Source organism: Salvelinus sp. IW2-2015, linkage group LG32 (assembly GCF_002910315.2).
Source record: "Salvelinus sp. IW2-2015 linkage group LG32, ASM291031v2, whole genome shotgun sequence".
Classification (NCBI taxonomy): Eukaryota; Metazoa; Chordata; class Actinopteri; order Salmoniformes; family Salmonidae; genus Salvelinus; species Salvelinus sp. IW2-2015.
In genome coordinates this window covers 10,890,764-10,904,622 of record NC_036871.1, presented here as the reverse complement: position 1 = coordinate 10,904,622, position 13,859 = coordinate 10,890,764, and the positions used below count along the sequence as shown (strand labels likewise).

Below are 13,859 nucleotides of genomic sequence, written 5' to 3'. Positions count from 1 at the left end.
TGAGTAAAGCCAGATTCCAGTGTTTAGGTCTGGTCAACGTCTTCCCATTTGTCCTGAAACAATGGTTCTAGAACAGAACATTGGAGCTATGTTGACCGGTCTAGATAAAAAAGGCCGACTATTATTGTCACAAACTCTGACAAGCTGAGTCAGACTACAATAGGCATTCCACCAAGTGAAAAGTAGGACATCAAGTATCAAGTCAGTCTTTTTCTGTCTTCATTTTAATATTGTCAAATCACCTGATTACTAAAAAGCTTAAGAGTGAACAGTAGAACTTGTCTCAGTGTTTGGTCTATAGGCATTGGTCAGTAACCTAGGGAACGCTACAGTTGGCCCGCATGAGCCAGACTCAATGGTGATGTGTCTGTCTGGGGCCGCCGCAACGCTGGCTGCATGGGCCAACAACATCCCCATACGTCAAAACTAATGGACCTGCTCAAGTTGAAAAGTAACATTTGGTGCCATGCGTAGACACCATTAACATAAACAGCCAAAGGAAACAATGACACAAATCGGATTATGCCCGAAAAAAAATGAGCGCAGGGGGAAACACTGGAAGGATAGAGGGAGAGTTTTGTCACAGCACCCATTATATTAGCTACACGTGTTGACTTAAAAAAAGAAGCCAAAACGGTTGTCACCCAGCTAGGAGTGAACCTGCTCGAGTATGGTACTTGCCAAAGCCTATATATATGTCTCAGGGACATCAAATGTTATGTTATGGCATGTACTCTGGTGGGGTATCAGTGTGTCAYCGTATGAATCATAAACTGCCGTCTGTCAGTGATAGGGGGTCTCAGAGTGGCCTGAGGACTCGTCAGGAGTGGGCTACATAACCTAACCCGGCCCCGCCCTGGTCTGGAGCCCTCCTCTATGTAACCCTATCTGGCCCAGGCATGCACAGTCACAGTCCCCACGTCACTGTATCACCCCTGAAGCATGGCCAGGCAGACTAATGCACTGAGATTACACCATGGCTAGGTATGTGTGTATTTCCAAGTTTATGTGTTTGTGCATGACAGTTTGCGCACTGTTTCACCCACTTTCTATGTATATATTGTATTCTAGTCATGGCTCATTCTATATAAAAAATATAAAAAAATCTGGATTATGTGTGTATTGTTAAAAAAAATATACAGTATATGTTGTTAGGTATTACTGCACTGTTAGAGCGAGAAACACAAKAATTTTGCTGCACCTGYGATAACATCTGCAAATCTGKCTACGTGACCAATAAACGTTGATTTGATTTGATGAGTGCTTGATAACAAAACGAGGAATAATCCTCACAAGTTTGTTCCCAACCACTGTTCCTTTGCTCAGCCAGTCTCCATGCAAAAGCTGGACACTTCCGCCCTCTAGTGGTCGCAAACAAGTCCTGGTGCCCTGATACTTCCACAACACCCAGGGCAACAACCACATGCCATGTGAGAGAGAACAGACTTCAATACAGAGCTCAGGTCAGGACCGAACAGATAGGGCTTAATACCTTGTTAGAACACTACAAAGCAAGGCATTAGATCCCTCTGACACCTATCAGGACAAAATCCTCCTTAAACATTACGAATCGTATGAAGGCAATTTACTAAATGCTCTAAATTAGTTGTAACCAATCACGCTATCGTCATCAAAATATGACCCAAAACAATTCAACTTAATAAATTCAATAAATTCTCAGTCGACACGGTGTAAAATATAAACTGAAAGACATTTGCCACAATGTCTTAATGATTTAATTGTGGTTCATTGATGTGACCTGGGTCTGGACAATAGGGAGGTAAACAGGGAGGCTTGGAAACGGCGGCTTGGCGCTGTGACAGCCAGAGTTGGCCCAGGCCAGGCAACAGCCACGCTGGACTGGATCGATGTGCTTTGGGAAAGGGGGGGGGGTGATTGGGGAAATCAGTCATGCTGAAAATATGGAGCAGAGCATTGACGCACATGGACAGTGCCCAGCCACAGCAGCGCTTATCGACTATTCTGGGCTGGGGGCTATTTTGGGAACCTGTGGACACTGACACTGTTGTCCTGTAATTGCGTTACCTCGCTTGACACCCTAGATATCTCTTATTAACACCCCTAATCAGATCCTCGCTAAAACTTATCCTCTAGAGAACTATGGCCCTTAGGCCTAGCTCATAGACGTAGAACACAGAATGTACTAAGGCAATTCATTATTAGGAATCCAAACATTCCTTTCATACCAGAACGAATAACTGTCTATTCCATTGCACCTCGTTAATATACCATCAATGTATTGTTAGTTGACTTGAATGGTGTCGAACTGTAGTGAATCTAATCCATCTCTGCTAGAAAAATGATGCCAGTGATGTCTCCAAGTCGTAATGGTGTCCTGATACCAAATGTTACAGAGATGAATGGTGGCCTGGTACTACCAGAACAAGCTGATGAGCTTCTATTGTGATGGGTTGGGAGCACATCTCGAATATCACAGACTGCTTTGTCTCGGCTGTGTGTGCGTGAGTGCATGCGCGCTCATGTCTGTGTGTTCAGAGGGATTGTCACTATTGGGGGCTAAAGATTTCTGAAGCCAGCAGAGTTCTATTATGACATGCAGGGCAGAGAGAGGCAGGCTCCAGTGGCAAACAAAACAAAGGATAAACCAACCCGTTATTAAGTCACCCTATATGGCGCTTTCCCTGAACATGTACACTATAACTCTATAATCGACATGCATGACTGATTTACTATGAATAATAGTTATTCTCATTAACTACACTATTACATAGTTAAATAGAGCCATGAATAATAGTTATTCTCATGAACAGCACTATTACATAGTTAAATAGAGACATGAATAATAGTTATTCTCATGNATTACATAGTTAAATAGAGCCATGAATAATAGTTATTCTCATGAACAGCACTATTACATAGTTAAATAGAGACATGAATAATAGTTATTCTCATGAACAACACTATTACATAGTTAAATAGAACCAGGAATAGTAGTTATTCTCATGAACAGCACTATTACATAGTTAAATAGAGCCATGAATAATAGATACCTATAAAATAACCATGTGGCGGAATAACTCCTTGTTAACTCTGTTGAAACTCTGTCACAGACTAACGAGATCTTTGTAGATTAAAATTTCCTATGACACCATTAGACTTCCCTAATCCCATACGATGAACTCCACTTTGAACGGTTGGCGAGACATGCTGGCAAGAAATGTGGCGATACTACTGGTCATATTATGGGCGAGTGTTCTGTTCTGTTGTCTGTGCGCTAGATCTCTGTCTTTGATCTGCTCATATGATTGTGCACATAATCACAGCTGGAGGAACTGCTTGGAGGCAAAGGGTAGACTGAGATCAAAAGACAGAGTACTTAAAGCTCCCCATCAATATTTTCATGTCTCTCATTATTTAACTCACGGTAGACGGAGTGAATAAATGCGAATATTTGAGAAATAATGGATTAGGCATCTGTATTTCAAACCTTTGGGTTTTTAATTTTATTATTAAGTATATAACAGTATCAATATATTTCTTCTGGAAAAACTGGGGGTTGAAAATGAGGTAACGCTGTATACGTAAACCCCCCCCAAAATATTACATTGTATAAGTTACCTATAATTCTGACTACTTTAGTGTGACACTATGGCTAACTCCTATGTGTGTGGTGTGTGTGTGTGTGTGTAGTGTGTGTGTGTTGTGTGGTGTTGTAGTGTGTGTGGTGTGTTGTGTGTGTGTGTGTGTGTGTGTGTGTGTGTGTGTGTGTGTGTGTTTGTGTGGTGTTGTGTGTGTGTGTGTGTGTGGGAAGGGGTCTATCCTCATATGGGATCATGGCATGTCTGTCATCGTGACTCTGGCTTGGCTGCGGCCATCGCCCCCAAGGAAAGACATCAATGGACACTGGCTGTGCCATCGTACCCCGTCCCAGCGCCCTCAGGGTGGGACAACCCAGAAACACAAAATGCACCACAGCAAAAACGCACCACAGACACCAAACTACAAACGCAGCATAGTGAAACTACAAACGCACCACAGCAAAACACACCACAGCCAAACTACAAAACGCAGCATAGTGAAACTACAAAACGCACCACAGCAAAACACACCACAGCCAAACTACAAAACGCACCATAGTGAAACTACAAAACGCACCACAGCCAGACTACAGTGCCATCACAAAATGCCCTAGAACATAACAAAATGCTCAACACTCCAAAATACTCTATAAAAACATTGAAAACACACCACAGAAAACTGCTGAAACTAAACAAAGAATAGCAACACCACCAAATGACAGAGCTTTGGCTTCAACATTGGCTTCTCTTGTCACCCACTTGAGGGTGTTTTAGCACCAACTAAAATGCTGAGTATGTTACTATAAATAACAATCCCGTGGCATATCACAACTTCCCTGAAAGGCAAAAAGCACAAAGTGAGCACAAAGTGATACAACTGAAACCAAATGCAGACAAGTGCAATATGTTAGAACTGTTAGGGATAGCACTTCTGCACAGCAGTGAAACTTTGGTTGTTAAAAGATACAATGATTTGGGGGGGAGTCTACTTCTCAATAATATTCCTCGATGATAACCTTATGAAAGTTTACTATCCACTACATTAGAAACCCTTTGGTATCACCAACAACAGGTAAAAAAAGAGGCAACACATATAAAAATCATTATTAAGGATTAATTCATGATCATTATCCTTATTTAATGATGATTAATTATGTCTTACTGGTTACAGGGAGAAAAATGTAATAATTTGTCATGCGTAATGAATATGAAAACAACTTATAATAGAGAACATACAGTCCAGTATTTGTTAGTGATGGGGGGATCGATACAGTTACATACTGCGATATTATTTTTTTACCATATTATATCGATACTTTGACTCCAAGTATCGATTTGTAAAATGTTGTTTTGTTGCTAGGTAGCGTTAGCTAGCGCTACACTCTTAGAAAAAAGGGTTCCATAATAGTTATTCGGCTGTCCCCATTGGATAAGTCTTTTTGGTTCCATGCAGAACCCTCTGTGGAAAGGGTCCTAAATGGAACCAAAAAGTGTTCTACCTGGAACCAAATAGGGTTCTTCAAAGGGTTCTCCTATGGGGACAGCCAAATAACCATTTTAGGTTCCAGATAGCACCCTTTTTTTCTAAGAGCGCAATCGGCAGTACCTGCGCCAAAACTCCAGTATTTTTCATCATACAGCTTGTTCTCCATCTTCTTTTTAAATAGTGAGCCAACATGTTTTCAGCACATTTATTTCCATGATTGATCAAAACTCATTTTCTCGTGCTCTCTCTTATCTCTCTGCAGCAGACATACAGTGAGCAATATGTTTGGAACATCAAATCGTAGTATCGAATTGCAATACATAATAGAATCGTGAGAATTGTGAGAATCGCAATACATATTGTATCGGCACCTAAGTATTGTGATAATATCGTATCTTGAGGTCCCTGGCAATTTCCAGCCCTGGTATTTGTACAGTACACACACACACACAGTAGAGTTGTGTCAGCAAGTAACTCATCACAACAAACAGCTTACACCACAGGACTGTACATACCCAATGCATGAGTGCCTTCGAGAGGAGGGGTTGCTATGCACAGCTTTCCTGGGGAAGCGAGAGTCTTTGTTCATCATTGGGCCGGCTACTTCAAAGAGCCAAAGGTACCGGTGGAATTCAGAGACGCAACAGCCTTCAGATGACAGGGGATGAACAGAATGGACTGCAACATTTATGTGGCCTGTCTGGGTTGAATGTGAATGTCCAATGTCTATTGGTACTGTTCAGTTACAAACTAAACATGGTACACCTTTGTGAGAACAATCGGTCCACAAAAGCAGAACAAAGTTACATCTACTGCATCTAGCAGAGACACAAGAGGGATTAATTCAAGTTCTGCACGGTCAATAACAGGTTTTCCATGCAATTCCTGAGAAGAAGAACATGTTATGATAAAGTAGTGCCTTCATTGAAAAGCAGAAAGCTCAACTGAGCCACCAAAGTTCTTCAGGTTCTGGTCCCTGCAGTGGGGATATGTCCTTTTTTTTTTTTACTGATAAAGTTCACCTAACTCTGTGTAAACACACCTAAAAAGGYAGAATGATGCCTGTTAGGAGCCCATCTCAGAAAGCATATGAGTTTACCAACGGGCCAAATCAAATCAATTTAAATTGTGTCTCATATCAGCTGTCAGCGCAGGTCTGGAGCTAATTCCCTGCTTGTTTTCCGTTCTGCTCACCAGCAAGAAGCCGAGATAAACTTTTCACTTTTACTCCTCGCATTCCTAAATAGGTTAACAGAAAACTCAATCTTCCCAATAGCCAGAGGACTGACAGGGGGAGGGGTGCGAGAGTCCTCCAAATAGGGTCCAAAAGTCGCCTTAAAACAAATACTGCGCTGATCTAGAGCCCAAGAGCTGCTTCTTTCTTTGTTCAAATAAAAGCTTGAAGAACTTTATAAAAATCAAGAGAGACAGAGAGAAAATAATCCCAAAAATGCTCCCAGGAGTGTGTGGCCCCTCAACCGTCTATATCAGACTCTCCTCTCTTCTGAAACTGCTGGGACTAAACTCTGGCCTGGAACAAGAAACAACAACACTTACTCCGCCTTGGAATAACAGACAACAACACTAACTCTGCCGAGAGAGAGAGAGAGAGAGAGAGAGAGAGAGAGAGAGAGAGAGAGAGAGAGAGAGAGAGAGAGAGAGAGAGAGAGAGAGAGAGAGAGAGAGAGAGAAGAGAGGAGAGAGAGAAAGAGAGAGAGAGGAGGAGAGAGAGAGAGAGAGAGAGAGAGAGAGAGAGAGAGAGAGAAGAGAGAAGAGAGAGAGAGAGAGAGAGAGAGAGAGAGAGAGAGAGAGAGTCATAAGATGAGAAGTTGGAGCAGTCTGAATGGTGCTAGGGGCCGGGTTGTACTGCTGAAGCCTACCGGGACTATGCTAGTGAAGGGGGAGGCAGGAGGAGAGAGGTCTTTTCTAAACCCAGATGCAAGCTTCCATTGCGGTCCTCTACGGATGCCTCGTCTAGTTCCCTATAGCTCCACTACAAGCCGCACTCATAGGACTGACCTGCTTCCAAATGAGGCAGCGGCAACTCACCCCAGTAGCTCAATAAAACTGTGTTTTTTTTAAATCCAATAGATAATGGGAGGGGGAGGTGTCATGGACATGGAGTTCTGTCTGAGTGCTTAAACTATGGAGCGGCTGCGGATCAGACTTTTCCCTGGTCTTTTTTTACGTGCACTAGTCCAGAAGCTTCTACGCACGTGTTTATTCTATATGCACAGTCTGAGAACAGGCTACTCTGGCGAATGCTGCTTGTTTAACCCTTTACACTCATGGGAATTGGCCTATATGGATAGGGTTAAATAGAAATGTTTCTTACAGAAGAAATATGAAACGCATGTGCATAACCATGGTAGCAATTGAAAGGGAGCAGGTTGTCATGCTGAAACAGCAAAGGGCCTTCCCCAAACTGTTGCCACAAAGTTGGAAGCACAGAATCGTTTAGAATGTCATTGTATGCTGTAGCATAAAAATTTCTCTTCACTGGAACTAAGGGGCCTAGCCCGAACCATGAAAAACAGCCCCAGACCATTATTCCTCCTCCACCAAACTTTACAGTTAGCACTATGCATTCGGGCAGGTAGCGTTCTCCTGGCATCTGCCAAACTCAGATTTGTCATGCCAGATGGTGAAGCTTGATTCATCACTCCAGAGAATGCGTTTCCACTGCTCCAGAGTCCAATGGCAGTGAGCTTTACATCACTCTAGACGCTTGGCATCTTAGGCTTGTGTGCAGCTGCTCGGCCATGGAAACCCATTTCATGAAGCTCCTGGCGAACAGTTCTTGTGCTTACATTTCTTCCAGAGGCAGTTTGGAAATCAGTAGTGAGTGTTGCAACTGGGGACAGAAGATTTTTACACGCTACACGCTACAGCACTCGGCCGTCACGTTTTGTGAGCTACCACTTACGGCTGAGCCGTTGTTGCTCCTAGACATTTCCACTTCACAATAACAGCACCTACAGCACGAGCAGGGCAGAAATTTGACCAACTGACTTGTTGGAAAGGTGGCATCCTATGACGGTGCCACGTTGAAAGTCACTGARCTCTTCAGTAAGGCCATTCTACTGACAATGTTTGTCTATGGAGATTGCATGGCTGTGTGCTCGATATTATAAACCTGTCAGCAACGGGTGTGGCAGAAATGGCCAAATCCATAAATCTGAAGGGGTGTACACATACTTTTGTATATATAGTGTATGTCACCTGTTAAATCCACTTCAATCAGTGTAGATGAAGTGGAGGAGACAGGTGAAAGAATGATTGAGACATGGATTGTGTATGAGGGTGAATGGGCAAGACAAAAKATTAAGTTTGGGGGTGCAACTCAATTTTAGGAAGGTCTGTTTAGTAAACTCAATGTATATGCATAGTCATCTTTCCCCTCTTCATATGTCCTTGAATGTGCCCTTGGTTGTGAGTCCTCAAGTTATTCATATGAAAACAGACTCATATTGTTTATGGTCATGCTTCCTCTGCAGTAGTAAGATAATGTTTACATGAAACAAATACCTCCTGCAGCTGGTTTGCAGCAAAGGAGGCCAGGCCTGTATGTTGCATGAGGCTCCAGAGTGACTAAGACATGGGTGGGCAACATACGGGATTACTGTCAAGGAAACACATCAATCCAACAGTCTGAGCATAAGCCCAGAGGCAAAAATATGTATCTACAATACATAATATAGCAGCCTCTGGTGGAAATTAGAGGCATTACATTGTTAAATTTTTTGTCCAATTTCGAAAAGCGAGGGGCAATTTTGATTCGTAACATGATTCAAACATTGGCCCTGATGTAGTTTCTAACTGGAACACTATGCAAAGCCTTGTAAAACCAGACACATAGCCTTGTAAAACCAGACACAGAGCCTTGTAAAAACAGACCCGGAGCCTTGTAAAACCAGTCTGTGAGCCTTGTAAAACCAGTCCGAGAGCCTTGTAAAACCAGACACAGAGCCTTGTAAAACCAGTCCCGGAGCCTTGTAAAACCAGTCCCGGAGCCTTGTAAAACCAGTCCAGGAGCCTTGTAAAACCAGACCCGGAGCCTTGTAAAACCAGACCCGGAGCCTTGTAAAACCAGTTCGGCCGGAGCCTTGTAAAACCAGTCCGGAGCCTTGTAAACCAGTCCGGAGCCTTGTAAAACCAGACCGGAGCCTTGTAAAACCGACCCGGAGCCTTGTAAAACCAGTCCTGTCTGAGCCTTGTAAAACAGTCGTCGAGCCTTGTAAACACCAGTCCGAGAGCCTTGTAACCAGACACGAGCTCTGGTTAAACCAGTCCCGGAGCCTTTTGTAAACCAGTCCCGGGGCCTTGTAAAACCAGTACCGGAGCCTTGTAAAACCAGTCCCGGAGCCTTGTAAACCAGACCCGGAGCCTTGTAAACCAGACCCGGAGCCTTGTAAAACCAGACCCGGAGCTTGTAAACCAGACCGGAGCCTTGTAAAACCAGTTCCGGAGCCTTGTAAAACCAGACCAGAGCCTTGTAAACCAGTACCGGAGCCTTGTAAAACCAGACCCCGAGCCTTGTAAAACCAGACCCGGAGCATTGTAAACAGACCGGAGCCTTGTAAAACCAGACCCGGAGCCTTGTAAAACCAGCCCCGGAGCCTTGTAAAACCAGACCCGGAGCCTTGTAAAACCAGTCCCGGAGCCTTGTAAAACCAGACCCAGAGCCTTGCTTTACTATAAACAGGCTACTGTTGTGTTCAAGACAACTGTCTGGTGACCTAGACAGAGAACGAAAAACCGTACCCCAAAACAAAAGGATTAACCTAAGCACAATCAGTGTAAAAGGACAAGGATGTGGGTTTTTGCACTATGCCATGTCTGTTGAGTGTCATACAGAGGGTAAAGCAACTGCAGGAGAGTTGAACCACCTGGAGGCACTTGAAAGTGAATGCCGTTGGGGTCAGGCCTTGATCAGTTACGCCTGCTAACGCCAGACAGCACTTAACAATCCTCAAGACCAGACAAAACAACAGGACTGATCAACATATAGTACCATATGATTGAATTGTGTTGCTAATGAAACGAGCATCAATGCTATGAAAAAAGGGATGCCTCACCTGACTTTGACCCAGTCAAAGGTATTTTTCTAACAATCAACTAAAAAACTGTTTGAGGTGCAGTACTTTCATTCATCGCTCAGAAATTACGTTTTACATTTATTTTTATTTTTTACTGTGACTCACTTTTACTAGGGAAGTGCCTGTCAGTCCAGCCGTTTTTCTAAGGCAATCAACATAAAGCACAATGCTTGACAACAAAGCATCACATTACACCGGAAGGAACTACTGTGGTTTCCTCCAACATGGTCTCCAACATTTCCCTCAAACTAAAACATTTATCGTCTCCTGCCCTGATAAACTTAAGCTGCCTGTCTGTACGTTTTTCCAACAGACTGCTAGTTTGTTTAATTCATCCCCTTTTCCAGCCATCCTGCTATAACTCATCTCCAGCAGTTTGTTTCGTTCTCGTTGTTAGGGGCACTGTACATTCTCAGGGGCTCAGGCCCTTCATAAGGCTCCGTCCCTACAGGATGGCCCCTCTTTCTAATTATAGTTTTAAAAAGACCAAATTTCCATGAGATGGACAGATCTGAGATAAACCATAAAGATGGAGTGCCTTTCTTGGTTTATATCACACACTCACAGGCAGGACCATTAGGAGTAATGTTTAAATGCCTTAGCAAAATGATCCCACCAGTAAAATGTAATAAAGATGTATGAACCCATTTTTWAAAAAACGGTTTATTTATATGCAAATTAGAGGCTAACATAGGTGACAAGGTTTTGTACCATGTCAACAGTCTCAGGGTTTTTACGTTTTTCATGGTTGCTGAAACGTTACTTTGCTTCCAACAATTCAGAGACACCTCTTTAACAGTCCTGTGTGCTTACGTCTTACTTCTTGTGAGGGTGTGTGTGATGTTAATGAGTGCAATTCTCTCCATTCTCCTAAACTGCTTTTTGCACAAGCAACACATGGTGTATAAACTGGAAACACCCATCCCTCTGAGGCAGACACTGTCACAAACATATGAGAAAAAAACCCAGTGAGTGTTTTACTGTTTGAAAAAACTGTCCTACCCGACAAACTATTTATTTCGCTCCAAAGCAATTAAGGTCAAGTGCTCTTTAATCGGCCCGGATGCTTCGTCTCTTCAACACAAACACAGTAAATATTTGATTTGCATCAATATCATGGGTTATGACTAGTGGGAATGGCGTAACAGGGTCATTAAACTAATCCTATCAATAGGTTTAGTCAGAGAAGGGCTTGAAAAGCGTCCCTATCAGGCAGCTGTCCTCATTAAGTACTACTAGAATGAGCGTGGCTCTGCCTTTTCAGGGGACGTCGCGCATCACGTTGCTTTCTAGTATCCGAGCAGAAAAGGTGACGAACCGCCGCGTATGACAAAAAGCCACCTAGTCAAGAAACACATTTGTACTTGACAATGCAGAAGAACTTGAGTATACTGTACGACTCAACTTCAAAGAGAGTCTTAAACTTAGGCCTAACCAGGTTATTGGAGGAGAGATTGACTTCATCACTACTTGTTTTTGTAAGAAGTGTTGACATGCTGAATGTACCGAGGTGTCTGTTTAAACTACTAGCACACAGCTCAGACACCCATGCATACCCCACAAGACATGCCACCAGAGGTCTCTTCACAGTCCCCATGTCCAGAACAGACTATGGGAGGCACACAGTACTACATAGATCCATGGCTACATGGAACTCTATTCCACATCAGGTAACTGATGCAAACAGTAGAATCACATTTAAAAAGCGGATTAAAATACCTTATGGAACTGCGGGGACTGTGAAGAGACACACACAGGTACAGACACACATACGCACTCTACACACATGTACACATGGATGTTGTATTGTAGATATGTGGTATTAGAGTAGTGGCCTGAGGGAACACAATGTGTTTGGTAAAGTGTTATGAAATGTAATGTGATATAATATTTGAAATTGTATATAACTGCCTTAATAACTACCAAATACAAATACAAATGAAATATTGCAAGTTTGTCATCAGTGAGCCCATGTTCAAGGACTGTATATTGAACTACAAATAAAACTCCGGTCACACAATTGTAACAAATCTTCAGTAAATGTATATAGTATGTTGTAGGCTTAATGCAAATTTACATAATTGGCCTATATTTTTTTTCACCTCAGCAGAGCACCCAATGAATAAGCATTTGGCAGACCAACCAAAAACGGACTAAATTCACATTTACTTGGGAGTTTTTTAAAAACCTTTATTTAACTAGGCAAGTCAGTTAAGAACAAATTCTTATTTACAATGACAGYGTAAACCGGCCAAAACCTAACCCGGACGACGCTGGGCCAATTGTGCGCCGCCCTTTTGGACTACCAATCACAGCCGGTTGTGACACAGCCTGGAATCAAACCAGGGTCTGTAGTGACGTCTCTAGCACTGAGATGCAGTGCCTTAGACTGATGCGCCACTCAGGAGCCCTACTTGAAGAATATCATGAACACCTAATCTAATTTGTTTTGTTAGTCCACAAGAAAAACAAGGACACGTGTGCAGATTAAAGAGGGGATGAGATTWAAAAAAATAAACAAGCAAAATCCAGAGAACAAATCTTTTATATTCCACAATATTGAGTGTAAATCTGTTTATTACAACAACTCTAGTGTATGAAGAGGACCTTGTAAAACCATTTCATGAAAGCTCCTAACTTTAAAGAATCCATAATATTTTTTTTCTAATTAACAGTCACTATGTGCAAAACACAACAAAGAAACAAGGCTCCGACTAATTTAGACCACCTCAGGCCAGAAGAAATTCTGCTCATACACAACAAAGGCATCTATTCAAGCACAGCACAAGTCAGTACTTTCAAAAGTAATTGTTAGCTGCAGTATAAAAAACCCTCACTGCTGACTTAAACTTCAGATCACCTTTAGAAAGGGTCTCGAAGAGTTTTCTTCTACCACCTTTGAAGGTTTGCTCTCTAAATACAACGGGGTAGTCACACAACCCTGAGGGACCCCAAGCTCAGATAAAACAGGCATGGAACACAAGGAGGTCTCTACCTGGGAGTGTGGGCCAGAGTGAAGCGCCTCTGTAGACTAATGCTCCGGTTCATCAGCAGCTTCCTGAAGAGCAGCGGGGAGTCACGGGGGGACATCTTGGGGGATGTGCCTGGCGATCTGGGCTTGAGTTGGATGACTGGAAGCCTGCTGACCGGCACCTCCTCAGACTGTTCTTCGGACCGCTCCTCCTCAGAGCTCTCAGAGCACGCTTCACTCATGGCGTCAGTCGTTTTCACTCAGTTGTTTGATCCTGGTTCCCTCTGTCCCTTTGTCCTGGGGGTGGCAGGTAGCCTAGAGATTAAGTGTCGGGCCAGTAACCGAAAGGTCACTGGTTCAAATCCCTGAGCCGACWCAGTGAAAAATCTGTCAATGTGCCCTTGAGCAAGGTACTTAACACAAATTGCTCCTGTAAGTCGTTCTGGATAAGAATGTCTGCTAAATGACTAAAATGCAAAAAATGCAAATGTCCTAGCTTGGCTATGCTGTCCTGGTGAATCTGATCAACCGTGAAGCTTGGCTGTTCCAATCCTCCTCTCACAAAACTAACTGGTCAGCGCAGAGGCCAGTAAACCTGGGTTTATCTCTCCATTAGTCAGGGATACAACTAAAACTGACTCTAGAAAGTGCTCTGATAAGAGCACCTGAAAAAGCTAGACAGCGCTCTATCTGACCCTGTCCTTAATTTGAAAACAGCCCTGTCTCTCTCCAAAGATCATAGT

At 43.1% G+C, this 13,859-nt stretch overlaps 1 protein-coding gene across 5 annotated transcripts in view; it reads right to left on the bottom strand.

The window, feature by feature from the left end:
- The window catches only part of pde4ca (phosphodiesterase 4C, cAMP-specific a), a 62,240-nt gene extending 48,381 nt beyond the window's left edge, over positions 1–13,859 (bottom strand). For 4 of the 5 annotated variants that reach the window (XM_023977445.2, XM_070436828.1, XM_023977447.2 and 1 more), the window contains exon 1: positions 13,141–13,859. In XM_023977445.2, the coding sequence (XP_023833213.1) occupies positions 13,141–13,358 (218 nt within the window). In that variant the 5' untranslated portion in view covers positions 13,359–13,859. Of the gene's footprint in view, positions 1–5,561; positions 6,622–13,140 lie in introns of those variants that run through there. The other variant, XM_070436832.1, reaches the window with a different exon arrangement.